At 43.5% G+C, this 24973-nt stretch overlaps 2 protein-coding genes across 4 annotated transcripts; one reads left to right on the forward strand and one right to left on the reverse strand.

Annotated features, from left to right (window-relative positions):
- The first annotated feature begins 833 nt into the window (after positions 1–833).
- On the forward strand, positions 834–12858 carry INTS14 (integrator complex subunit 14). 2 transcript variants are annotated; one of them, XM_065847138.2, is made up of 12 exons: positions 834–929; positions 1304–1571; positions 2947–3054; positions 4657–4812; positions 6136–6254; positions 6673–6815; positions 8626–8718; positions 9793–9937; positions 10191–10324; positions 10425–10543; positions 10922–10987; positions 11995–12858. In XM_065847138.2, the coding sequence occupies exons 2-12, from the start codon at positions 1350–1352 to the stop codon at positions 12244–12246; spliced, it is 1557 nt and encodes a 518-aa protein (XP_065703210.1). In that variant the 5' UTR covers positions 834–929; positions 1304–1349; the 3' UTR covers positions 12247–12858. The 2 variants fall into 2 exon arrangements, with proteins under 2 accessions (XP_065703210.1, XP_065703211.1); XM_065847139.2 differs by lacking the exon at positions 834–929 and adding an exon at positions 983–1191.
- A 150-nt stretch (positions 12859–13008) lies between these two features.
- Positions 13009–23689, reverse strand: HACD3 (3-hydroxyacyl-CoA dehydratase 3). Of its 2 annotated transcripts, XM_065847140.2 has the most exons (11): positions 23543–23689; positions 23367–23409; positions 22350–22423; positions 20013–20177; positions 19038–19089; positions 18533–18643; positions 17779–17906; positions 17180–17292; positions 16539–16645; positions 15466–15597; positions 13009–15022 (listed from the first exon to the last, which is right to left on the reverse strand). In XM_065847140.2, exons 1-11 carry the CDS (start codon positions 23627–23629, stop codon positions 14946–14948), a joined length of 1089 nt encoding a protein of 362 aa, XP_065703212.1. In that variant the 5' UTR covers positions 23630–23689; the 3' UTR covers positions 13009–14945. The 2 variants fall into 2 exon arrangements, with proteins under 2 accessions (XP_065703212.1, XP_071670067.1); XM_071813966.1 differs by lacking the exons at positions 23367–23409; positions 23543–23689 and adding an exon at positions 23024–23114.
- Between the last annotated feature and the right edge of the window lie 1284 nt (positions 23690–24973).

Raw genomic sequence — 24973 nt, forward strand, 5'->3', positions numbered from 1 at the left:
GAGAGGCAGATGGAAATAATCCCACTTTCACGATGCCTTTGCTAGCGCAGCCCTAATACAAAAGAGGGTCAGGTGTGAAGGACATATTACTGGAGGAATAGGCAATCCAGTTTAATACCTGCAGCCCGTAAGAAGATTAAATAGCATTGTATAAATTTGGGTCTATCTCTGAAGCCAATATCTTTGTCTCTTACTACAGGTTATTCTCAGCATGAGGGCAGGCGATTATCTCTGTTATAAACCACAACATGAAAGCACCAGCTGTGAGACATGGACCATTCTCACGGTAAGTATGGAAGACAGCAGCAGAGTAAATCCCAAGAAAACTTACACGTAGCTTCATCTTGAGGCATCTCATACAGATGACGTTCTAACAACCGCATCCCCTTATTGATTTATTTAAAATATGGATTGCTGGCTCTCTGGTTACCCTTCCCCCTAGCTTAACTTTTTAAATAATCAGTTTGCATTCCAGGATTAGTTCGAAGGGACTTTGTTTTACATTAAGGATTCATAGTCTGATGTCTCTCAGTCCTTTACCCCCCACTGGGGTCAGATGCCAGATCAGTTGTAGAAACAACATCCCTTTGTTAAAGATTCCTTACACTGACTCCCACATTTACAGAACTGGAAGAAGGAGGCTTGCTTGCCAGCTGGGACACTTTTCCACAAATTCTGTTTTTTTAATCGTGGCAGTACTCTGCCACAATACCGGCATCTAATGAGCTGCTTTCCCTAGTGTGTGCAGTATTACAGACTTCTCCTTTTACTGACGAAAACACTGTTTTTCCCCTTGTCGCTGTGCGAGCTGGCGGCCTGGGCTGCGCGGAGCGGGGCCGGCAGAGAGCCCGGCCCCTTCCCGCCTCGGCCTCGGCGTTCCGGGGGAGCCGCTTTCTGGGACGGACCGATGGCGGCACGGCGGGACGGGGGTGAGCGGCAACATTTCCCTTCCCCCTCTCGCCTCCTTCCCCGAAACACCCCGAGCTGTCCCCGGGCTGGAGGGGTTGGGAGGCTGAGAGGGAGGTCTGGCTCCCCTTCGCGGTCCCCGGCCTCTCCTCGGCCCTCGGGGTGTCCCCGCTGCTCCCTTCCCCCGTGGAGACTCGGCCTTGGCCTTCACAGCCTGTGTGTGGTTCAGAAGCAGATCCACTGAGTTAATCTGCACTAAATCCGGCCTTTTTGAGGGGCAAAAGGGTAATTGCCGCTTCCCCCACCACACAGCGGGGTCAGCGTGAGAGGATGAGGCGCGTCGCCTCATAACTTTAATTATCACACGCGGCTTTTTTTTTCTTCCCTTTCCACGCAGCGGATCGCTGTTCTCCAGGACGGTAGCGGGGAAGGAACTGCTCATCATGCCGACGGTGGTGGTGATGGACGTGTCGCTCTCCATGACGCGGCCGGTGTCGGTGGAGGGGTCTGAGGAGTACCAGAGGAAGCACTTGGCGGTCCACGGGCTGACCATGCTGTTTGAGCACATGGCCACCAACTACAAGCTGGAGTTCACGGCCTTGGTGGTGTTCTCGTCACTGTGGGAGCTGATGGTGCCCTTTACGAGAGACTACAACACACTGCAGGTAGGGTGTGCAAGGCACCAAAACAGTGAGTTGTCAACACAAAAAAAAAACACCAACAAAAACCACCACCAACAAAACACAAACAGAACACACGCGCACAAGACCCAATGAAACAAAAACCACAACAAGGTAAAATCACAACCCTCAAACCCCCATGACGTGTTTCAGAATGACACTGAAATTGTGCGATTTCCTGTCATCCTCTGCACAATGTCTTGAATTGAGTGTTTTATCCTCATTTTAAGGATGGGTGAAATCAATATGTTTGAAACATTTTGCAAATCACACCTTTACAGGTAACCACGAGAGTGTGGTTATTTAGTTAAAAGTGGGGGTGGAGGAAAGGGCTGCCTGGTGAAGCTCTTAAGAACACCCGTAGTTCTGTGATGTTCATGTTTTTGTCTGTAGTTGTTAATTTGTTCTTGATAAATGATGAATCAAACAGGACTGCTTAGCAAGGTTTTGATTCAAGTGATTTGGTAGAGAAGGTGCAGTTGAAGCAGGGCAAGAATGAGAAAAAGGTGATAGGAAGTGCAGATGTGATAGGAAGTGGAAAGAAAATGGAAAGGAGAAAGCCCTAGATGGAAATTTCATACAAATTCAGTAAGGTACTGAAAGTCTCTGGACCCAGTAAAAAATGTACATATATGTCTGGTCATTGTATATAATATCAAGAAGAAATGATATGTCACTGTCAAGGGTACCATGCTTTAGGTTTATCAGTTGTGGGACATGCAGATTTTAAAAGATATTCTCTGTTATGTTTACCTTTTAGCATATGAATGCCAGTGCATTCTCTTTGCCAAGAATCCAGCCAAGCTCCTCTAGCATGTTAGTTTTATAGCTGCACCTTTCTTATAATGCTGTGTTAAGTGTGAGGTTTTCATTTTAAAGAGAAAAAACTGGTTTATGGTTATAGAAATGGGGTGTGGGTATGAATTTTGGATTCCGTTATTCTCTCTGCCAAAGAGTTTTTGAGACAACCTCCTCGTGGCCTATTTTTTGAACCTTTAAGAAGTTAAATTTGTTCTGACACCTGGGAAGATTTTTTAAGCTAAATGTTTCATGTTGCACATTAGATCAAATTTTTACTGTTTCTTTGAGACATGCAGAAGATTTTTTTTTCTCCCAAGGAACTTTGTTTATAATATTATAGTTCCTTCAGAGCCAGCTTTAACTGTTTTCTTATTATATCATTCACTGTTTCCTTTATTTTTTTTCTTTCTTTTAACTTTCCAGGTCATAGATAAGAACACAGCACTTTGCATTATGTTACAATACAGAGCAAATATACTGACTTAGAACGGAACTGTGAATAACTTTTCTGTGTTAGTGATATTTCAGCCAGCAATTACAGTGGTGTTTGTCTTTCCAGGAAGCCCTGAGTAACATGGATGATTATGACAAAACCTGCCTGGAGTCAGCGCTGCTGGGGGTTTGTAACATTGTCCAGCAGGAATGGGGGGCAGCAATTCCTTGCCAGGTACGACTGATTTCACTGTTCTTAGGATCTGACGTGTACTTTCTACTCCCTGTAAGTTGCAGATGGAAATGTAAATATAATTTGGAAACTTTGTATGCTCTCTGGCACGCTGGTGCTACAGAAAGACAAAGAATTATTATTTTGGGTGTAGCTGGAATGTGAGCAGAAGGTGGTCTGTATTAAAACATTCAGCAGCAAAAAATGAGGCTGCTTTTTGTCTGGTATGTTAATGTAGTGGGGTGGATTATAAAATCTGGCCCAAGAGTGTTATTTTGGAGGCTTGACATTTGATCTGAATACTATCTTCTGTCCCAGGAGCCTCACTCAGTTTGGAAGGGGTATAATCACACACACAATAACCTTTCTCCCCCAGTACCTGATGGTTTCCAGTGCATGTAACAGTTCCAGGTCTCAAGCAGAAGCATGGAACTGCTGCTGAGTGTGTTTTGAACTGTCTTCTTTCCCTGATGAGTCATTTGGCCTCTCTCTGCTCACGTGCTCTGTTCAGCCATTGCAGCTCTCAGCCTTCTGAATTTACTGTCTCTTGTGGCAAAAACTGATTTTGGTCCTCAGTTTTCTGAGACACCAAGGAGGCTGTTGCTTTTTGGGTTAGGATTGAAGTTCAGTAATTGTGCAGCTCAGTGAGCTGGGAAGGTGTGTCAGGCACGTTATGGGGTGATGAAAGGCAGTGGGGAATGACCTGTACAGAATCTTGTAATAGTGGAAAACATTATGGGTGAGCAACAGTTCAGATGATAACTGTACAGACTGCAAATGAGAGAGAGGATGGAGAGAGAATACAAGTCTGGAGGTAGCAGATATACACTGAGTTTCAATTGGATTTGTTTTTCCTTACCTCTCAGCCAAAAATAATGCCTGCTGTTTCTGTGCAGTGTTGAAAGAGCAGCTGTCTTAACTGCTCTGGAAATGACTGAGTCTCAGCTGAGTGTAAATAGCTCCATTATTCAGCGTAACCTGTTAGTGCTGGTTTGTACAAGGAGTGACTTTGGACATGCAACTGAATGGAAAAATGTATATTTTTGCTTTAATAATTCTGCTGCAAAATGTGAGCATACTGCAGCTATATTTGCAAAGAATTAGGGTAATTAATACTACCTTTTGTATGGCTTCTGTAGCTTGTAGTGGGAGTTGGGTCGCCCTCCAGATTCTGCAGAAGAAATGGTCACACTTGGCTTTAATCTTCCATCTGAAAATAAACCCGAAGTTCTCGAGTCCATCAGCAGCAGGCTGCTTTTTCAACTGTATGATCACTGTAGTTCTAGTGTACGCTTAAAAACAGCCATGTTTGTGCACAGTATGGTGTGTTTTTAGCCATGAAATTTATATGTATATTTACCATGTACATAACTGAAAGTGCAGTGGCTAAATCTTCCATTTCTCATTTGTGTGCCTGTCTCTGGAAATTTTACTCGCAATTCTTTCCCCGGTTCAGCAGAGGAAATCCCCGTGTAAGCATGGATTTTCAGCAGAGAAGTTCATGCTGCTGGGAAGGCTGCTGAAATGTGCTGGCATATAGTTGTCCTCTGTGGATAGAAATGTGTCTTGTCTCAGAAATGCTCATCTCTCCTCCTGTCATTCGAGGTTGTCCTGGTCACCGATGGCTGCCTGGGGATCGGCAGAGGCTCCCTGCGACACTCCCTGGCTACACACAACCAGCGAAGTGAAAGCAACAGGTTTCCGCTGCCTTTCCCGTTCCCATCCAAGTTGTATGTCATGTGCATGGCAAATCTCGAAGAGGTGACGTCTTTAACACATACCTTCTTCTTTGTTACGTTGGATAATTATTGTTCTTCTCTGAACTGATGAGCAGGTCAGCACAAAACATACTTCAATGTTCTTGTGCTTAGTTATAAAGTTTAGTTGACATTCCGGTGCTTAATGTTAGTTATTTGATGGAATGTAGCTGCAGTATCTTTTTAAAAAATTATTATTGCATTATTATAATAATCTTTATAAATCGTGTCAGGTTTTCCCTGGGGAATATTATTCAGTTTTTATTTTTCTGCATTCATTACATTGATTGCATTTGGGGGCTTTTCTTATTCTACAGTTAAATTCTTGAATAAATCACTTCTATTGCGAAGAAATGCTAAACATTTAAAACAACAATAGCTTTATGTAGAAATGTGAGTGAGTAAAATTCTGAAGTCCTCAAGCCAACGTTCAAACCAGCTTCCCTTAGTTTTGAAGGGAAGGTGACTGTTTTCTTTCTCTTCAGGTACCCTTGAAAATCTCAGTACCCACTTTAAAAATCTTCAGAGTAGGTAGAATTCTGTTGAATAAAAATTGCATAAAAAGAAGCCTATATAGACTAAAGTTCATTAGATTAGGTTTTGTTAATAACATTGCTTTTAACTCGACACCTGTATTTTTCTGTCCAACACAGAGGGATTTTCTACTTAGACATGCAATAGGTATTTCACCTTCAAGGTGAAATGATCCTCTTGATGAAGCTGATGGATTGAAGCATTGTTTACATATCAGAATAACTGGAACAATGTTTAAAATAAATGATCTATTACTGGTAAGTTTGGAGCATTCTAAACTTATCAGTAAATGGAGGGCGTTCTCTAAGAACTTCTCAAAAATAATTGTATCTGCATTCACTCCTAAAAATAAGATTTTCCTGAACGAGGTGGAAACTTAGCATTACCGATGAAATGCTGTTATGCTAGTAAGGTGTTCCTGTGCTCTTGAAGACCAAAAGCTTCTGAGATTTTTGGTTGTTTGAAACTGCTTTCGAAGCAGAATTTAACATGATAAAGCAGTGTATTGGGAGTTGGACTCAATGTTCCTTATGAGTCCCTTCCAACTCAAGATATTCTGATTATTTGTTGCTAGGCCAAATGCTGCATCTGGTCTAATATAAATGCAACATAAAGAGTATATTTCCTGGGAGACCAAGGTTATTGGTTTATTCAGAAAGTAATGAGATAACAAAAAATCATTTTATCATCCAATCAGGTGCTTATTGCTGTTGTGTATATTTTCTGAAAACATACTTGATAATAAAAAGAAAACTTTAAAAACCCCTACCGTTTCACTTTACTTTTTTTACAGCTTCAAAGCACAGATTCCTTAGACTGCCTGGAACGACTCATAGATTTGAACAACGGGGAAGGGCAAATTTTCACCATTGATGGACCCCTTTGCCTGAAGAATGTACAGTCTATGTTTGGGTGAGTAAATTTGTAGATAATATGCCTTAGTGAAGGTTTCCAGATAGTATCTGTGAGAGAAAACAAATATAACAAGAAATCTGATGAGATAGGTATTCTAATTCATCCTTTTTTCTTTTAGTTTATGATTTTGTTTACTGTATTTTCGTCTTGACCTTCACTGGTTAAGGTCAATATTTATTTTGGTCATTCTGTAACAAACCACAGCATCTGTTTACAATTGGCAGATAGAAGGTGCCCATTTCCAGGTTTATTGTTAGTTTGCCATCAGTGTGATAATAATCTGCTTTGTTTTGTCATTTAGCAATGTTAGAACTACTGGATTAACTGTAGTTAAAAGGAAAAAATGTGCTTTAGACAAACAATTTTCATTTGAGGTATATTATATTTTCCTTAATAATAACCGATTGTGTTCTAGAAAGCTGATAGACTTGGCTTATACACCATTCCATGCTGTTCTCAAGTGTGGCCACTTAACGTCTGATGTGCAAGTATTTCCCAGACCAGAGCCTTTCATTATAGATGAGGAAATAGACCCCATCCCTAAAGCAATTAATACAGGTAACCAATCTTTGATTGCTTTCTGCTTAAATCCATTCAGTTTCTACCTTTTCACTACCACCTCTTTTCCTGTATAGTTGCTGTTCCATGCACATTCTCTCTGCGAGGATCAGTTACTGACTCTGTAATTTGTTGGTGTATGTGGCACCAGGGGACAAGAGCATTGTCCTGTTGCAGCCACATGTCCCTGGTAAAAGGGCTGGAGGAGGATTGAGGAACTTTAAAAACTCAGGGTGCTGATTTCTGGGGGCAAGGACTGTGGCAGAGAGTCACAGGCTGCTTTCCATGAGTATCTTCGTACATAAACTTCATGGGGAAAAGAAGAGGTATGTTGGAGACGAGGCTGCATTTTGTATTAGAGTTGCTTTTATCAGAAAGACCCTGTATTATAAGTTCAGACAGACTGGCATTTTTTTGGAGGCTTCTTCAAGGAATCCCCCAGAAACAGAGTTGAGAAGAATTGGTGGGGCAGCACAAGTAAAGGTTGAGATTTCTGAAATATCTGGCTTTATAGTTTGTTATCCTGGTGCTTCATACAAATACCAAATTGGTTTTTAAAACTGTGCAAAGAAAACCTGTCTCAGCACTCCCACTCCTGGACACAGCTCCCATGAACAGCAGGGAGGCTGTACGTAGCCCATGGCTTGCAAACGGCTAGTTACACAACTTGGAGAGAATACACTGAACTTCACTGCTTTGCCTTAAGAATGTAGTTTGAACCACAGCACCAATATTGCTCTCAGCTCCTCAGCATTGCACTTGGCCACGTGTGTTTCGTTGTTCTTTCCAGTCAGGCAGTTCTGTGGCTCTTGGGCTAAAGGTTGGTACCCTTGGTGACACCCCAGGGTGGCAAACTCTGCAAGGGACCTGATGGGAGTTCCTGCTGGCTTCGTCTTGTTCAAGAAATACAAAAAGAGTGACTTGGCTAGATCATATGCCCAGATGTGTTTTCAGATAGTTTCTTTTTTGTGAGTTTCTAGCTCCACTGGGAATTTCATTTCCTGGATCTGTCCTGTAGACTTCCTTTTTTTTTTTTTTTTTCTGTATTCATCAACAAAATGTGCACAGTTTACCTGTGAATGAGGACATGATAGTGGTAAAATTCTGCAAGGAAGTGAACTGCAACTCACAAATTCCTGCCACCAAGTTTGCCTTCATTTGTTTGGGGTTTTTTTAAATATGCAAGAGAAAAAAACATTTCTCATTTGGGCTGTGATCACTTCTTATTTGTAGCTGCACACTGTTTAAATAGGAGTGAGTATGTCTGCAGCAAAATAGCAAAAGCCAAGAAAAAGAGAATGCAGTGTGTCTTGATGAGAGGCTTTGTGTTGTGTTTTGAGAGTTCCTCCTGTCATTCCAAAGGTGGGAAGTCATTAGGAAGGAAATGTAGTTCTGTGTGCATTAAAATGCAGTGTATGGTGTTCCCACCCCCTGAATTCCTCCATGGCTTTAATCAAGTGTTTCAAAGCTGGTAGATTTGGTTTAGTCCTTTGTTTTCTCTCCTTTTGGATTTATAAAATGGCAATGGTTTGGGTACAGTGTGAAAAACAATGTGGAAGATTCTGTATTTGTCCAGCAACATGGTTCATGGACAGCAGTACGTGTGTGACAGAAGTTATGTTCTCAGTGTTCTCATCTTAAAGTGCTGTGGTATTATGTGTGAATGTTTGTATCTGTGACTGTCAAGGTTGTGCTACCTCTAGTCACTGCTTCAGAAAACTGAGTGGTCTAAGAAGTGGAAATGTTAAATTGACTCTGAATACATTTCAGCTGTTTCCAAATCTGACTTAAACCTGTTGCTTTCCCACAGATCTAGAAATTGTTGGGTTTGTAGATATAGCCGACATTTCCAGCCCTCCTGTCTTGTCCAGACACTTGGTGCTGCCCATTGCACTTAACAGAGGTGAGCAAGTTTTGTTTCTTTTAGCAAAAACCGCTGTAAACTTCCCTTGTAATGTCTGTGGTGGTTTAGACTAGAAGCACAGGTTTTATGCTGTATGAAAATGCCAGATGTCTCTAAAGACATGTCTGTGTGATTACATTAAAATTAAAACTTGAACACAAGCTCTTTCAATTTTGAATACCGTGTTCTTTTGAAAGTTAATAGAGGGAACGGTGTCCTTATGGCATCATTATTAATAGAACATGCCAAACTTAAAGCTAAAAATAGTTATGGGGCATGAAATGTGTGGTGCAAGATGAATATTTAATGCCTGCATCTAATTGGTTCTTGGAATTATTTGTTGTTGTGAAAAATCTGATCTTAATCACAACTAGATTACTCAGTTGTACTTGAGCATTAATTGCTGCTCATTGGGGCCAAGTGTGTATGTGTCTATACAAATGTCTGGTGTAGGCATCGAGGATGGTTAGCACATTACGGACTTGCAGCTACTTGTGTGCATCAGCCTGTGATAAGAAAGACTTTCCCTTTCCTTTTGTCACGGCTTTGGAGTGGGGCAAAGAGAAAGTGACATTTCTCTGAGTAAAAAAGAATGAAAACTCTAGAAATGCTCTCATCTGTGTATTAACACTTTTATCCTGCTAGGCCTTTCACCTTAGAAGATACTAACAGTTAAATCACAGCTGTATTCCAGCTACTAAAACATAGTGCATTTCTTATAATGACCACAAATTGCAAAGGAGAGGAGAACTGGAAATTCAGGGTGCTTTTGGTTCGGAAGCAGCCACGTATTCATTGCCAGGCTTTTGGTGTTGTTTCATTTCACTTCTAGTTTCTTCAAAGCTGAGGTTTTATTTGCAGTTTTTTGGTAACTCTGTTTTGTTAGTAGGGTGCGGTGGTTTGTATAACATTATAATGCCACTTCACCCAAACAATTCATTTATCGGCTGTTTGTTCCACAAGAGTATTAATTGACTCTTGCATGGCAGAAGATACAGGGTGGTGGCATAGAAACAGAACTAGTTTGTTTGAGTTTATTCTTATGTTCCTTTCTTTGCTTTTATTCTTCCCCAGAAGGTGATGAGGTGGGTCCTGGGATCACAGATGACACTGAAGATGAGAATTCAGCTAATCAGATTGCTGGGAAAATCCCCAACTTCTGTGTTTTATTACATGGCAGCCTGAAAGTGGAAGGCATGGTGGCTGTCGTCCAGTTGGGGTATGGCGCTGGATGTCTGCCTGAAGAAATCTCTTACTTTGCTTGTTTATGTTTTATTTATAAATTATGCGTATTTATATCTGTACTCTGTACAGAACTCTGCACTGCCAGACAAAGCTGTGGATTTTTAATTCAGGACGTGGTTCTGTCAGTATAAATTGCAAATAGTGAGCCTCCATACAGTGAGAGGGGGAAATTCTAGGCAGAGAGGGATGCAAGATTTTCAACCTTTGGGATTTGCTCTTTTCCACAGGCCCGAGTGGTACGGAATGCTCTATTCACAAGCTGACAGCAAGAAGAAATCAAACCTCATGATGTCACTCTTTGAACCGGGCCCTGAGCCCCTTCCATGGCTCGGGAAGATGGCACAGCTTGGACCTATTTCAGGTAATAATCACAATAATTTCAATAATTCTTACAGATTCAGTGTTTTCTTGTGTGAAACTCTTAGTTGTTAAGTTCTTCTTATTTTCTTTTCTTCCCCAAGATGCAAAAGAAAATCCTTACGGAGAGGATGACAATAAGAGCCCTTTCCCCTTGCAACCCAAGAACAAGCGCAGTTACGCACAGAACGTTACCGTGTGGATTAAACCGAGTGGCCTCCAGGTAATGATACGGGTTTTGGACTTGATGATTTACTTTGATCAGCAGTAGCCATCTTACCAGCAAAGTGGACTCTATGTGTGTCTTGTCTGTTTAATGTAATTGCTTTATTGCTTTCCTTTCATTTGTATAAATGCTGCCTCTTTAAAATATCACAATTAAAATGCAATCAGAAAGCATAGCTTGTTTAATGAAAGCTGCGTCTCCAGTGTAGCATCTGGCTTAGTTTATTTGATTTAGTGTAATTACCATTTATACTTCAGCCTTTGTGAGCTGCGGTCTTGTCAACGGTCAGGATAATTTCTCAATAAATAGCTGAGGATTTTTTCTGCCGCTTCCCCAGCAGTTGCCAAGTTTTTGTTTTGTTTTTCCTTTTTGCAGACAGATGTACAGAAGATCTTGAGAAATGCACGGAAACTCCCTGAAAAAACTCAGACCTTCTATAAAGTGAGTAACATTTCAGGCCAGCCCAAATTTGGTCCATACTGATAGTGGCGCATTAACAGAGGAACACATCCCATCTCTGTCTGTGGGATGTTCTGTGCAGGCTTGTAGGGCTCTGCAAAACCAGAGATGATTCTGTAAAGGAAACATCTTGAGTCCATTTTACAGACTAGTTAAGGTGAGACAAGGGAGTCTGGTTTCCCTGTCACTTCATTCTCTGGCAGGGTGACATAGATGTGTCGTATTTACAGGCGCCTCTTAGGATCCCTGATCCCTGCCACTTCCATGGTGAACTTCCTCACAGATTTTATGCTGTTGTCCAGGCAGAAATAAACTGAGGGATCAGAGGGGAACAGGAACACAGATGTCATTCTGAGTCTGGAAATGTCTCCTACATTTTTTCTACAACTGAAGCAGAGAAAGACAAAATTCCAGGCACATTTGGCCACATCGTAATAATCCATAATCTAGACTGTAGCTGGAGGTAATGGTTTTTCTTGTAAGCTTAGTGATGATGCAGTTTGTTATTGTGGCCCCTTGAGACTTCAGGAATGAATACCCTGCCTAAATGTATATAAGCACTGTCAGTTTACAGTGAAGAAAAATGTGTGTAAATATATATACATATATATATATACATATATATTTACACGTTTTGCTGGGCACTGTGGTTAAAGGCAGCAGTCAGTGAAGCCTCAGTTGGAGGTCAACCCCAGCTGAGACAGACAAAACTGGTGGGTACAAGAGCTGAATGTCCAAAAGAGAAAAGGGAGAAGTGGAGATTTATAGGAAGGGATCAAGGGAAAAATCAACTGTTAGTTGTGCCACTGTCATCTTCAGCCCTGAAGCATTTTTTATCTCATGGGCAGCTGGGTGGTTTCCATCAGCTGTACTGATTGCTCAGGTTAGTTTCCTTATAAGTGAATAAGCTTGCCATGAAAAAAAAGAAGAAAACAGTGTTTTATGTAAAGCCTTATAGTGGCTTTAAAAGGAGTTTTCCTTCTTCGCAGGAACTTAATCGTTTACGAAAGGCAGCTCTGGCCTTTGGTTTTTTGGACCTGCTCAAAGGTGTGGCGGACATGCTGGAGCGGGAGTGCACGCTCCTTCCCGACACGGCGCATCCCGACGCAGCGTTTCAGCTCACGCATGCTGCTCAGCAGCTCAAAGTGGCAAGTACCGGAGCATCGGAATATGCTGCCTATGATCACAATATCGCTCCGCTGCAGACGGACTTTTCCAGTAGCAGCACTGAAAGGATGTGAAGTCACCATTTTCAGAACTTCTATAGATTAAGACACAAGTGGTTCAAATGTTCTCATCCTGTTTACTTTCTAGGGCCTGTTTAGTTATTATTTAGAGAACTTCTTATCAAAACAGGGTCCCTTACCTGCATCAGCGCTCTCTAAATAAATGTAGGTAGTTTGTGGCGGCTTTAGTCAGACCTGAAAACTGTGGAAAGTAAGTGTCCCAAAATCAATTACTGTGTTGGATGCTATTCAGTGTATGTGAGGAGTGAAAGAAAATGCCATCAGAGGCAGCAGACTGCTCCTGGCTTTTGGCCTCCCTAAGATGTGGTTACACGTAACTGAACTCACCGGTAAAGGTATCCTAAAAGGCAGCTACTATACTTTAAACACCAACTTGATTAGTCCAAAGAAAATGTGTGAGAATCACTGTGCAGGATCAGATAGACAGTTAATTTCAGGGCATTGTCACTCATTTTATGCCCAAATTGAAAGCCAGTCTGTACTGCCATAATGGGAGTTATCACTGGCGGTGCAGTGCTTACACTTGTGAAAGTAACTTAATCTTGTGCGACATGTTTTTTTTTAATTTGTGTAACGTTAATAAAAAGTAATTCTTCATGAATGTAAGTTGGATTTGTTCCATTTTCATAGCAACTAGACTGCGTAGCCTAAAACATTGACTGGGTGAAGGCTTGGCTCCCACCTCTTTATCACAGGAATTAAATAATAAATTATACAACTTCTCAGATTCAGGGAAAGAACTGAACTAAAGCAAAATTTGGTTGTAAATCTTTATTAATAGAAACACATTCTTTCTGAAGGACTAAAATTCAGTAGTATAAGATCCATGACAGCTTGCACTAAGTACCACAGTTTCACTGAGAAATAAGTAGGAATACATACGGATTTCCTAACAGAAGTTCAAATGCCCAGTGGAGAAATTAAAATATGAAAGTGATCCTTGCTGTTCCATTGCTCAGCTAATTCAATCCTTTGACATAGTTCAAACATAGGTACAGTGTGTGCTGTAGTGAAATACTAAGTGTGTAAATAATGCTCATCTCTCCTGAGTAAAATCAGCTGTGCTCTCTTTTGGGTGGGAGTCTCGGGTATCCCTAAAGAGAAGTTTCATCACGCCTCTTGTTGACAGAACACAAATTGTGAAATGCAGCGTGGAGCTTCTACCAGTCCTTTGTTAAAATCTTCTTATAACACTATATCCTTTCCTTTACAGCAACAAGCACTGGGCTCACATCACAAACTGTAAGCTGTTTGTTACCTTCAATACAGAAAATAATTTTCTGGAGGATTCATATTGTTTTACAGTAGAAAAAGATAAATACTAAGACAGCACTAAGCTAATCTCAGCTTCAGTGCCTGTTCTGGATTGCTGGCATTGCCCTGGGGGCAGTGGCAGTTGTTGGGAGGGAACCTGTTTGTAACCACAATTCGGTTTTAGAACAAACTTTTTGTACATGGATGAAGAAGGCCAGAGGGAGCTGGAATTAACGGCAGGACGCTAAGTGCGAAGAAGAGCATGTTGAAATCAAGTCAACTGAAACAAAGGTTTCCAGGTAAGAGAGTAGATGACCTGAAATTTGGGGCAGGGGGGGCTCCTCTTTTTTGGTGTTGTTTAAAGCAAGCAGAGGAAAGGGTCACTTCACTTAAGTCCCCTGTGGGATCTCTCCTACTGAGATCTGATACGTGCTATCAAAATAATACATGGTTTTATTTGGCCCACTATTCTATCCCACCAGCTACCAGCCAACAAAGCATATACACCAAATTCTCAGCTGCACTCCTAAGTTTTAAGTAGAAAAGCAATATTTACTGCCTTTCTGAAGAATATAAATGAATTTAAGGAGCTACAGCCCTGCCACGAATTATCAGAGGAGCCCAGTGTTCCATGACAGGTCCCCATTTTCCCTTTGTGTGGGAGGGCTGGAGTTCTTTTGGGGCTCACATGCTAGGTGGAAGCTGGTACCTATGCTTCCTTGTTTTATTATGTTCCAGTGCTTGCATTACCAACTACAAAAGCATCTCTGCCCATGGCACAGACTGGCAGCTTCCATTCCCCACCACCTGAATAAGGACGTGTTCCTAGAGGAAAGCTGGGATCCACACAGTGTTCCTGTTCCGTAAGGCTAAACTAGAAACAAACTTAACTCGGTAGCATTTAGATCAGTATTAGTTACTTCCAGTTTTAATTCTTGCAGCATCAATATGCTGCAGGAGAAAAGGCGTATGTGCCGAGCCCCAAAATAAACATCCAAATGCTGTTCAGTGGTCTCAGATCCTGCTCCTCCTGCCATCCAGCTGCGCACCAGAACAGCCCAGGCCAGCAAACAGTGTATCCCACATCAGACACCCTATCTGCATGCAGTACTGAAAGAGCAAATATCCAATTTAAACACTATTTCTATGTAGTGCTGCTCCACCATTTATAAGCATATTATATGCAGATAATAGGATTTCTTTCTAACATGGTAGCTGACAGGATACAAGTTTAAATGTTACCGTTCAATGGTGAATGCCATGCACCGAAAAGGAACAAAATACAGTGTGTGGGAATGCTACCTGAATTCACTATGAAATCATGAAATCTAGTGTGATCATTTAATTTTACAAAATTCTTTACATTACAGTGGGTAAAACCGTAATAATTAGAGGCTTATCTTGTCATAAGTTAGGTAAGAAAGCATTGCAGTCCTCCTTTACTTCATCTTTCTCTTCTTTGGTCCGAGGTGATGCTTCCTTTGCTTGTAGAGATGACGGAAGTTTACAAATACTCCTGTAAAAAAGAATGAAGTGTTTAGGCAGGACATTACTGCTACTTTTTAATACTAGATGGCTGTACCCAATTTAAAACAAAGAACAAAAAGTCCCAAACAAACAAACCACCACTCAAAAAGCAAGTTATAAATAGATGTTAAAGAACTGAAGTTATAAATACATGTAAAAATTACTCTCTTAACCCAAATGATCAGTAGATAAAGCTACTAACTTGTTACCAAGGTCTCCTTCTTGGAGGGCTACCCAGTGCTAATTGTAGGTGTGTTCCCCTCCATCACCGACAAATTTATAAAAGCAACAAGGATAATTCTTCACCTCAAGCAATTTTATGTTGCTGTGATCCCCAAGATGCAGAAATTTAATTTTCTTTGAAAAACATACTTATTTAGAGGGAACTGGCCTTTCTATTTCAATAGTGAGAAATACAATTAAGGATCTTACCTAAAAACAAGGCTATAAGGTATAGTTGAAGCAAAAATGAAAACTGGATTGTGACGTTCAGTGGATTTGGCAATCCCAGACTAAATTTCCCTGTTTCACTGAAGATTGGAATGGATTGAACAATACAGACGGCTGAAAGCAGAAGGCCATCATCATTAGCAAACACATATCAAATATACAATTGCCCAGTCCTCACCAGCTTCTTCAGGATTTTCCCTTATTTGCTAGCTCTCATTAATTATAACAATTTTAAAGCTGGGTTTTTTTTTCAAACACACAGTATGATGGAAAGCAGCTAGCTCAGGCAGTGGCGTGGTTTAGCTGTAAAAGTGAACTTGACTGGTGAAACACTGTTCTCACAAGCAACTGTAACCTGCAGCGCCCACAGTATTTCCCATGCAGAAATACCCACAGTGATGACACAGGAGAAGCCTTTCCTGTGCCTGGAGATGGGCAATGCACAAACCTCCTCCTGCCTCATTGAAACAGGTTCTGACAGGTAAGATTACAGCATGTTACTTACAGCTAGAAGCTGAAGGGTTGATATGCTTCCTAAATAAATAAAAATAATCCAGACCTGTTTGCTGTAAAGCCCCGCACAGAGCAGAGCCCTACCTGGCAAGCACTGTGCCTGTCTCAGAAGAGGCTCTGCTGCTTTCAGGGGAGAAATTGGCCCCTGCCTGTCCTGTGCAATGATTTACAAGATAACATCAACATCTGTGAGCTGGTGTGAAGCCAAGCTAGGCTGACCAAGTCAGGTCCAGCAAACAAAATAAAACACTGCTTTGGATCAGCAGAGGCAAGTAAGCATTGGACAGCAGCACACATTTGGTCACTTTGTCAGGTAACCTTTTTTTGCCTTCACTTTCCAGTGCCCAAAAGGAAGACATTTTTTCACATCAAATTGAAAAAAAATTGATTCAGTAAGAAAGACAGAAATGCTTGCATTGATTTCAGCTCAAAGCAAATGTCTATCTGTTGTTCTATTATATTATTTTCTAGTCCAGCAGCCAAACCAAAAAATTGAGTTATTTGCCCAGCCTTGTTTATTAAATTGTCTTTTTTGGACATACCTTCTGCCAAGCCTCCTAAAGGGTAGAGAGGGATCCAGGTGGTGTAACGAAGCCAGGTGAGTGGTTTCCATTCAATACCGATGCATGAAAGCATGTAATATGGATACCTAAGATCAATTCAGCATGTAAAGAAACACACAGTTTAAAATGGAAGCTGCTACTAGAATTAGTCTTGCATATATCTGCTGTACAGAAGAGTCAACGTAACTTCCACACAACATAATCTTCAAGTTGTTCCTATGGATCATGATGGGCACACCCTTATTTAGCAGTTTATGGAACTAATGCTGCTATTCTGACCATATAGATGAATGTAACATCCATATGTTACATTCAACATACTTATTTTGAATAGTGCAGCTCACTTCATGGAAGTTCAAAGCAACAGAACCCTCAAGGTAAAAAAGCAACAGGTTTCCTCAGGTTCAGGGCAAGATTATTTTCAGACTCCAGCCTTGTCCCAGCTTTTGGGAGGTGGAGCAACACAGGAAGACCGTGACAGTCTGTGACTTTTACCCTCTGGGACAAATAGACTAGTCCTACTCTTCCAAAAGGTACAAAGATCAAAATCCTCTTTAAAGAGTTCTTGGGAACAATCACATTGGTCTCTACACATCTGCTAGAAGAAAAATCGCACAAACCTGAACAGCTCAATGATACTCCAGAAATAAAACAGGAAGAACACCACGGGTTTGCTCTGCATTTCCTCTAAGCTTCCAAGGACAACAAACAAAATAAAGTTTCTCCCAAATATCTGTTTAAAAAAACAAATTTAAGGAACAGTCACACTCCTCATCAAAAGAAAGAGCAAGTCCTTGCTGTCAGAACCCACTCTTCACACCGCAAACACATGCTGAGCACACAACTAACTGCAGCTGAGCTATGACCTGCTTCTGACAAGCACACTTTTTGCTCTGTATTTAGGTGCAATCCAAGTCCTAAATCATCCATCCTCATTTTTATGCACAACAACCACAAGCAGGATAAAAAGCGCACTGCAACCCAATCAAAATAATGTACTTTTTGTCAGCTGTTTCTCACTTTTGCTGTTCTGAACTATCTTACCAAGGTAAGGGAAGAAGAAAGCCAAGACTGGGAAGACTCCTGCCTCTAGAATAATATATTCTCTAGTCCAGTGCCAGTGAGGTTGTATCACTCACTTTAGGAGCATCTCAACACTTGTGGAAAATAGAGATTTACTTTAAACACGGGAAGAGCAAGAAGAATTTTAAAATATTACCTGCAGTACAGCAGGTATGAGCGGTGATCTGACTAGTCCTATTAGGGAATTCATGATCTCCATTAATGCCAGGGTCTGACAGAAATACATCATGTCAGAAATAGTGTGAAATGTGTCATAGAAGGAATCTGTAAGACAAAGGAAACCATTTTGAGAGAACAAATGAATTTCCATGTGCAGGAAGCTGGTGCAGCAGCTGTTATCTTGATAACAGGATTCTAGTTGTATTTCACAAAACATTATGCATAATTACGTAACTTCTTTATAGGCTTTATCTTGAAGTTCCAGCAGTTAAGCCAGAAACGCTGCTCAAGTGCTCCGTTTCACACACAGAAGGATCAAGAGCTATTTCAGTAATTACTTTACAAAAAAAGCAATAGTGCTGTACCTCAGTAGAATACAGTGCTCTTGCTTCAAAACAAAATATTCTGCCTGGCGCATTTTCAAAAATACCAGCACTGCAGTGAGCAACATATTTTGCTCCAACTGATTTCTTTAGCAGTAATCCTGGCAGAGTACAAGGAGCATTCATCAGAACATGCAGTTGTGATTTACAAGAGGACAGTATTTTCCTGTCCTTGACACTGTGATGGCTTTTGAGAGGCTTTTGTTGCATGCTTCAGTGATGCTTTTAAGGTTTTGTTTCCTCAATATGTCTTCCTCTAGATTTCACTATTTAGAAAGTATTAAAAACAACACTAAAAAACCAAAACAACAATATAAAACCCAATGTAAATAAAATATTATTACTTGCCTTTTCCTAAGATGAACAGTCGTACTGTCATGTTCACAAAAATCCAGGAGAATCCCAAAAACTGTACAAGATTATACATGATTAAGTATCCCTTCTTCAGGTGTCTGAAAGCTACAATCATAGAATAAATACATGGGGTGAGCAGAGGGCAATGGTAACACTGCTGCAAAGAGTACAGCTGCAAACCAGGCATCCTGGGAGAATAAAGCTTCCAAGAAAAAGTGAAGCTATTGATCATGATAAAAGGGTTGCTGTGTGCACTGGGGGTTCTGCCTGCTTTTATCATCATCTCCTAGAACTCGAGTTTTGCTAGTCGGATGTTTTAAATTTCTTGGAAACTGCAGTGTATTTTTATTAAATTTCTAAATAGCTCACAATACAAAGATCCCCCTCCAAGGTGCACCAAGCTGGTCAAAATTGCCCTGTAAGAGCTGAAATTTGCATATAAGCATGACAGCAGCTTTCTAAACCCCACTTTATACATTAGAAAGGTACAGTTACTTACGGTCTTTTGGGACTCTGGATTCTATTTTCATTTTGTTAATCTTTTCTTCTTCCTTAAGATGAAGGATAAGGTTGTAAAGACTGTTACTGTAATTAGCAAGTGATTTGTTAACTATACTACTGCAAAGCTAGTGGCTTTAAAACTCAGCTAAGCAGCCAGTTGCTAGAGGGTTGAAATTTTCACCTGCATAAAACAGCACATTCCTCACCCAGAAATTCTGGTATGGTAAAAGCTAGAGGGTGTTAACTAGTTATCCTGCCTTCAGAATGTATTTTATTCTAGTAATTAGGTGCTTTTGCTGCAAACCCTCATTTTCTGTGTTAATTCTCAGTTATTAATATTGCTCAGAGCTGTTCCTTAAAACATTTCATGACCCACCAAGTGACCTGAAGGGAACTGAGAACATCCAGCCCAAGTTTTCTGGCTCCTGGCATTGCAGCAGCCCTTCGGTAAGTTCAGTGTCTGAGGAGGGGAACAGGGCAGTGCTTGTTGTAAAACAAGATTTGCAGAAACGTGACCTGTTCAAGTGTTTTCCAAGCCAGTCTTGCACCTCCCTGCTGCAATAAGCCACTCAAGCTCACCAGGTGGTGGGAATGCAGCATCAGGACCAGCCCAGCAGCTCAGTAAAGCCCAGAAAATCCCTGATTTCCAGACAAGCAACGTCCAGGTCTGGCATCTCTGGGCTCTGTACGGCACATTGATATGATCCTGATAGGGACAAGGACACGAGGCTGCGAAGCCACCAGTTCAGACTGGAGCTGCTGCTCTTTCTAGCCAAAAGCGTACCTATTTTGGAACTCCTCCTTACAATTTGAGCTGTTTCACCAATTCTATATGGGATCTGTATGGAATAGGAGTAATAATCAGCATGCCAGACACCTCCAGGTAAATGACGGACACAAGCTCATGCACAAGGGAACAGCTGCCGCTGCTCTGTAGCTGGCAGCACAAGCCACACGCGTCCACAGGACTGACCTTCTCCTTCAGCTCCATTTCAGCATCCGATTCATCTAACCAGCGGTCGAAGTCAGGAGCGAGGAAGAGCGGGCGCTTCTCTTGCTTGGTGAGTCTCTCCCACCAGTTACTCTCTTTTTTCTGTACGGTGATGTTCAGCTGCCTTTGAGTCACCCTGCACACGGGCTGAGGGGAAGACACGATAGCCAACATCAGCGGAAGTCCTCAGAAACATGGGCCAAGGCTGAGTTGGTACCTGAGCTCTCCCCATCAAGGAAGCAGGGATGACACAGACTGCTGTGGCACAGGTGTCTTGCGGCTGCCCAAGCCACTGGTAAACATAATAGGTTCCTGCCCAAAACAGGGGACGTCATGTTTGGACATGAGCCAACAACATGCACTGGCAGCCCAGAAGGCCAATCACACCTTGGGCTGCAGCAGAAGGAGCGTGAACAGCAGGTCAGGATGTGACTCTGTCCCTCTGCTCTGTGAGACCCCTGCAGCGCTGGTCCAGCTCTGGTTCCTCAGCACAGGACACACATGGACCTGCTGGAGAGGGGCCAGAGGAGCCACAGGAATGATCTGAGGCTGGAACAGCTCTGCTGGGAGGACAGGCTGAGAAAGCTGGGGTGTTCAGCTGGAGAAACTCTGAGGAGACCTTATTATGGCCTCTCCATACTTAAAAGGAGCCAGTAAGAAAGATGGGGAGAGACTTTTTAGCAGGGCCTGTTGTGACAGGACAAGGGATGATGGTTTTAAACTAAAGGAGGGAGATTCAGGCTGGATGTGAGGAAGAAGTTGTTGCTCTTGAGGGTGGTGAGAGCCTGGCCCAGGTTGCCCAGAGAGGTGGTGGATGCCCCATCACTGGAGACATCCCAGGCCAGGCTGGACAGGGCTCTGAGCAACCTGAGCTGGTGAAGATGTCCCTGCTCATGGCAGGGGTGGCACTGGGGGAGCTGGGAAGGTCCTTCCAACCCAAACCATTCTGTGATTCCATGTGACACGTGCTACAGCAAGAGGAAAATCTAACAACCTTAGGAACCACCTGGAAACAATGGGGAGCTGATGGACCTGGCAGTGTGGTCACAGCCACACTCCACGTAACAGCCCACAGCACTGTCACGGTGGGCGTCCACCTTACTGCCACCATTGCATCCCCCCGCACCTCAAGCAAAGCCAGGTTGCTCTGCATGGAACTGCCTCTCAAACCAGCTGGAAATGATGCATAACAGCCATGAACTGAGCTCTCAACTGTGCACATTATACCAGCACTGTTCTGTCAAGGCTGCCTGGATGCTCCCAGGACATTTGAAGGCTGCAGCTGTGATTTACAGCTACCATCGTCCAGTCCTTGCCTGTCAGAGCCTCCATCTCCCACTGGTGGCCACCCTGGCACCAGAAAAAGGCACTCAGGGTGCACATCAAAGAGAAAACCTTGGACTGCAAAACCTTGGACTCCCAACCATCTGTAGTTACACACATTTTGGAAAGCTGATTCTCCTCCAGCCCCTCCACGGTGACTCAGAGTGACCAGATTTTTGGAAAGAGCCTGCTCTGCAGAGGTAAGGGCTTCCCTTCCAGGGCTGGCTCCTGGCACTGCCTGTGTTTGCCAGCACAGGGGACAAGCACAGGCGGTGGTGAGCACCCCTTCCCATCCTGTGGAACAGGCAGCTGCTGCTTTACAGAACAGATGACAAACTGGTGACCAGATCCTGGAACCAAGGGATTTTCTGCTACTCAATACCTGGTAGGAGCCACCCAAGAAACCCACTGACAGACCCTAGGAATTCACCCTCCAGTGGTCTCGACTCCCTCGACGAACGGTGGCTCCCAGTCTGACTGCAGCATCCCCAATGGGCAGCCAGGAATAAGCAGCACAAATCCTGCCCTGGGAGCAGAGCTCAGAGCTTTCTTGTGCTTTCAACCGCTTTGAGATGTAAAGCCAGACTTCACAGCCACCTGTGAGTAACACGGAGGGGCTGCTCTTCCAGCCAAGCTCCTATTGGACCACAGCAGCAACTAAGACAAGATTTTGCAACAGGATCCACAGCCTAGCAACCTAAGAAATCTGCACCAGCAGTTTTGCCATGTCCTCCAGTCAAGGCTGCATCAGACAACACATTTTGCTGCTTTAAATCCACCATAATAACCGATACCTGTAAGGCCCTGTTTCTATTAAAGTTGACCCATGTGAGCACTAGCTCCAGTGAGGCAATTTGCATCATGGCCTTTCATTTACAGAATCACCAGGAAAATCTAAAACAAGCATATTGTGAACTTCATGCACAGCTGTTTTCCCTTCGAGTTTTCCAAAAATTACCTTTTCTTTGCAAGAGTTAGTAAAGCACAAATACTTACTTTAGGCTCAACCGGTTCGAGGAACTCAATCTGAAATTCGTAGATGTTGTCCCCTTTGGCACCATGACCCCGAGCTGGAAGACAAGAATTAACAGCATGAAGGTCTTCGCCGGCTCTGCACACCCCATGTGCAAATGACACTTTATACATAGAAATATTCAGCAGTTGTTGCTTTTCCTGCCTTGCTGAGAGGTGAGAGAAAACCACACACATACAGGGAAGACACAAACCGCCCAAAATGTTCCTTAGAGGTGCAGTCACTGGAGTCTGCAGCTGAAGCTGCTGCAACTCTGCACGGCACTGGAAAAGGGTCCTCGCTTGCAGGAGAGGGTGTTCATCTCCCATTTCTCGTCTTGTCCCCAGAAGGCCTTCAAAAACCTGCACGTCGAGTTTAATTTCCACCCTTCTAAGCCGTAAACTGATCCTGAAGCAAACACGATGTGCAATGACACCCTATCAAATGGCCCTGGCTGTGTCTCAGCAGGGTGGCAGCATTTCCCAGACAATGCAACTTGGAGAAGAAACACCAAATAAATGGTAAAACCCAAATAAAACCAGCTACAGCACGTCCTCTGTGCTACCTGGACACACTCACCAGCACGAGCTCCATGGTGCTGCAATGTGCAGCTGTCCAGCTGAAACAAACCCATATTTTAGGAAAATATCTGCTTTACCTTCCAAAGCAAGCGCTACTTCCCCGTGCAGAGGTTTGGTAACAGTCACCAACAAAGGTCTTTGCGGAAGGAAAAATCTGCCGCGAGTTCTCTGCGCGGTTCAGCTGAGGCAGGACAGGAAAAACATATGGAAATTTCACCACTATTTAAATATGGGGAGGGTTGTTTTTAATTTATTAGGCAAGAGACAACCTGCTGCTGTTACTGGCACTGGAACAGAACGGTTGTAGGTGTGTGCAGTGCTGTACCCAGCACAGCGCTCGGCCGCTGCACCAAGGGCAGCGATGGGGACCGGGCACCGCAACCGGGACACCGAGACCCGCCCGCGGGACGGAGCCCCCACCTTTGAAATGCAGCACGTTGTCGGTGATGGCGATGTCGGGGTTCTGCGGGAGGAGAAGCAGCGTTAAGGCGGCAGCACCCTCGCCCCAGACCTCCCCCGTTCCCCCTCGCTGCGGTGCGAGGCCCCACAGAACCTCCCGCTGACCCCCCCGGTGGGCGGGGCTTCCCCGCCGGTACCTGCACGTCACTCAGCTCTACGCGCAGGTAGAGCTCGCGGTGCCGCTGCGCCCAGTGCACGTGCGGCCGCAGGCTGACCCCCGCCATGGCGCGCTCCCCGCCCAAGCGGCTCAGCCGGGGCGGGGTGGAAATCCTCCCGCGCGCCTGCGCACCACGCCCACGGTGGGCGGGGCCTACTGCGCCTGCGCACAGCGGGAGAAGGGCGGGAATGGCCGGCGAGTTCATAGAATCATAGAATGTCAGGGATTGGAAGGGACCTCGAAAGCTCATCCAGTCCAATCCCCCTGCCGGAGCAGGAACACCCAGATGAGGTTACACAGGAAGGCGTCCAGGCAGGTCTTGAATGCCTTCAGAGTAGGAGACTCCACAACCCCCCTGGGCAGCCTGTTCCGGTGTCTGTCACCCTCACTGAGAAGTGGAACCTCCTGTGTTTCAGTTTGCACCCATTACCCCTTGTCCTACCATTGGTGTCACCGAGAAGAGCCTGGCTGCATCCTCGTGACACTCACCCTTTATACATTTATAACCATTAATGAGATCACCCCTCAGCCTTTCCTCACATGAGAGATGCTCCACTCCATCATCTTTGTTGCTCTGCGCTGGATTCTCTCCAGCAGTTCCCTGTCCTTCTGGAACTGAGGGGCCCAGAACTGGACACAATATTCCAGGTGTGGTCTCACCATGGCAGAGTAGAGGGGCAGCAGAACCTCTCTTGACCTACTGACCACCCCCCTTCTAATCCACCCCAGGTGCCACTGGCCTTCTTCACCACAAGGGCCCAGTGCTGGCTCATGGTCATCCTGCTGTCCACCAGGACCCCCAGGTCCCCCAGGGTTCGGTTCCTGCGCTCCCCCTTCCCTGGGCAAGCCTGGCCTCACTGTGTCCTGGCGCTCCCTCTGCAGCCCTGGGTGTCGTTTGGTGCACCCACAGTCTCCCTTTTGGCCCCTTTGGGCTGTTCTGTGTTCCCTCCAGTCCCTGTCCCTCACTGATACCTGTATTTCTAATTATTAGACTGAATTTTAAGTAATACTTTAGGAGAATATTGAGGTAGCAACCTTTAAAGATCAACCAACCTTGTAACCATAGAGTCTTCATATAAGCAGAGCTTGTAACCATGGAATCTTTGTACTTAGTAACCATACCCTATCCTTAAAACTGAAATAGATTTACGACATATTATTTTAAAACAGTTAACTGAGAAATATGTGAATGATAGCTGAGAAGTAACTGAGAAACATGCGAATGTTGCTTAGCATTACTTAAAAGACAGCTTGTGTTAGAACAGGTGTGGAATATGTTAATGGTTGTCAAGAATTGTTATGAATATGTAATTTTTTCTGCCAATATAGGCCATGTACGACCAACTGGTCAGCATTGGATCTATGGAGGGACATCCCCGGTCCAGCCCCAGTACTGGATAAGAAATGCTGC

The sequence above is a fragment of the Patagioenas fasciata genome, chromosome 12, assembly GCF_037038585.1.
Source record: "Patagioenas fasciata isolate bPatFas1 chromosome 12, bPatFas1.hap1, whole genome shotgun sequence".
Taxonomy (NCBI): Eukaryota; Metazoa; Chordata; class Aves; order Columbiformes; family Columbidae; genus Patagioenas; species Patagioenas fasciata.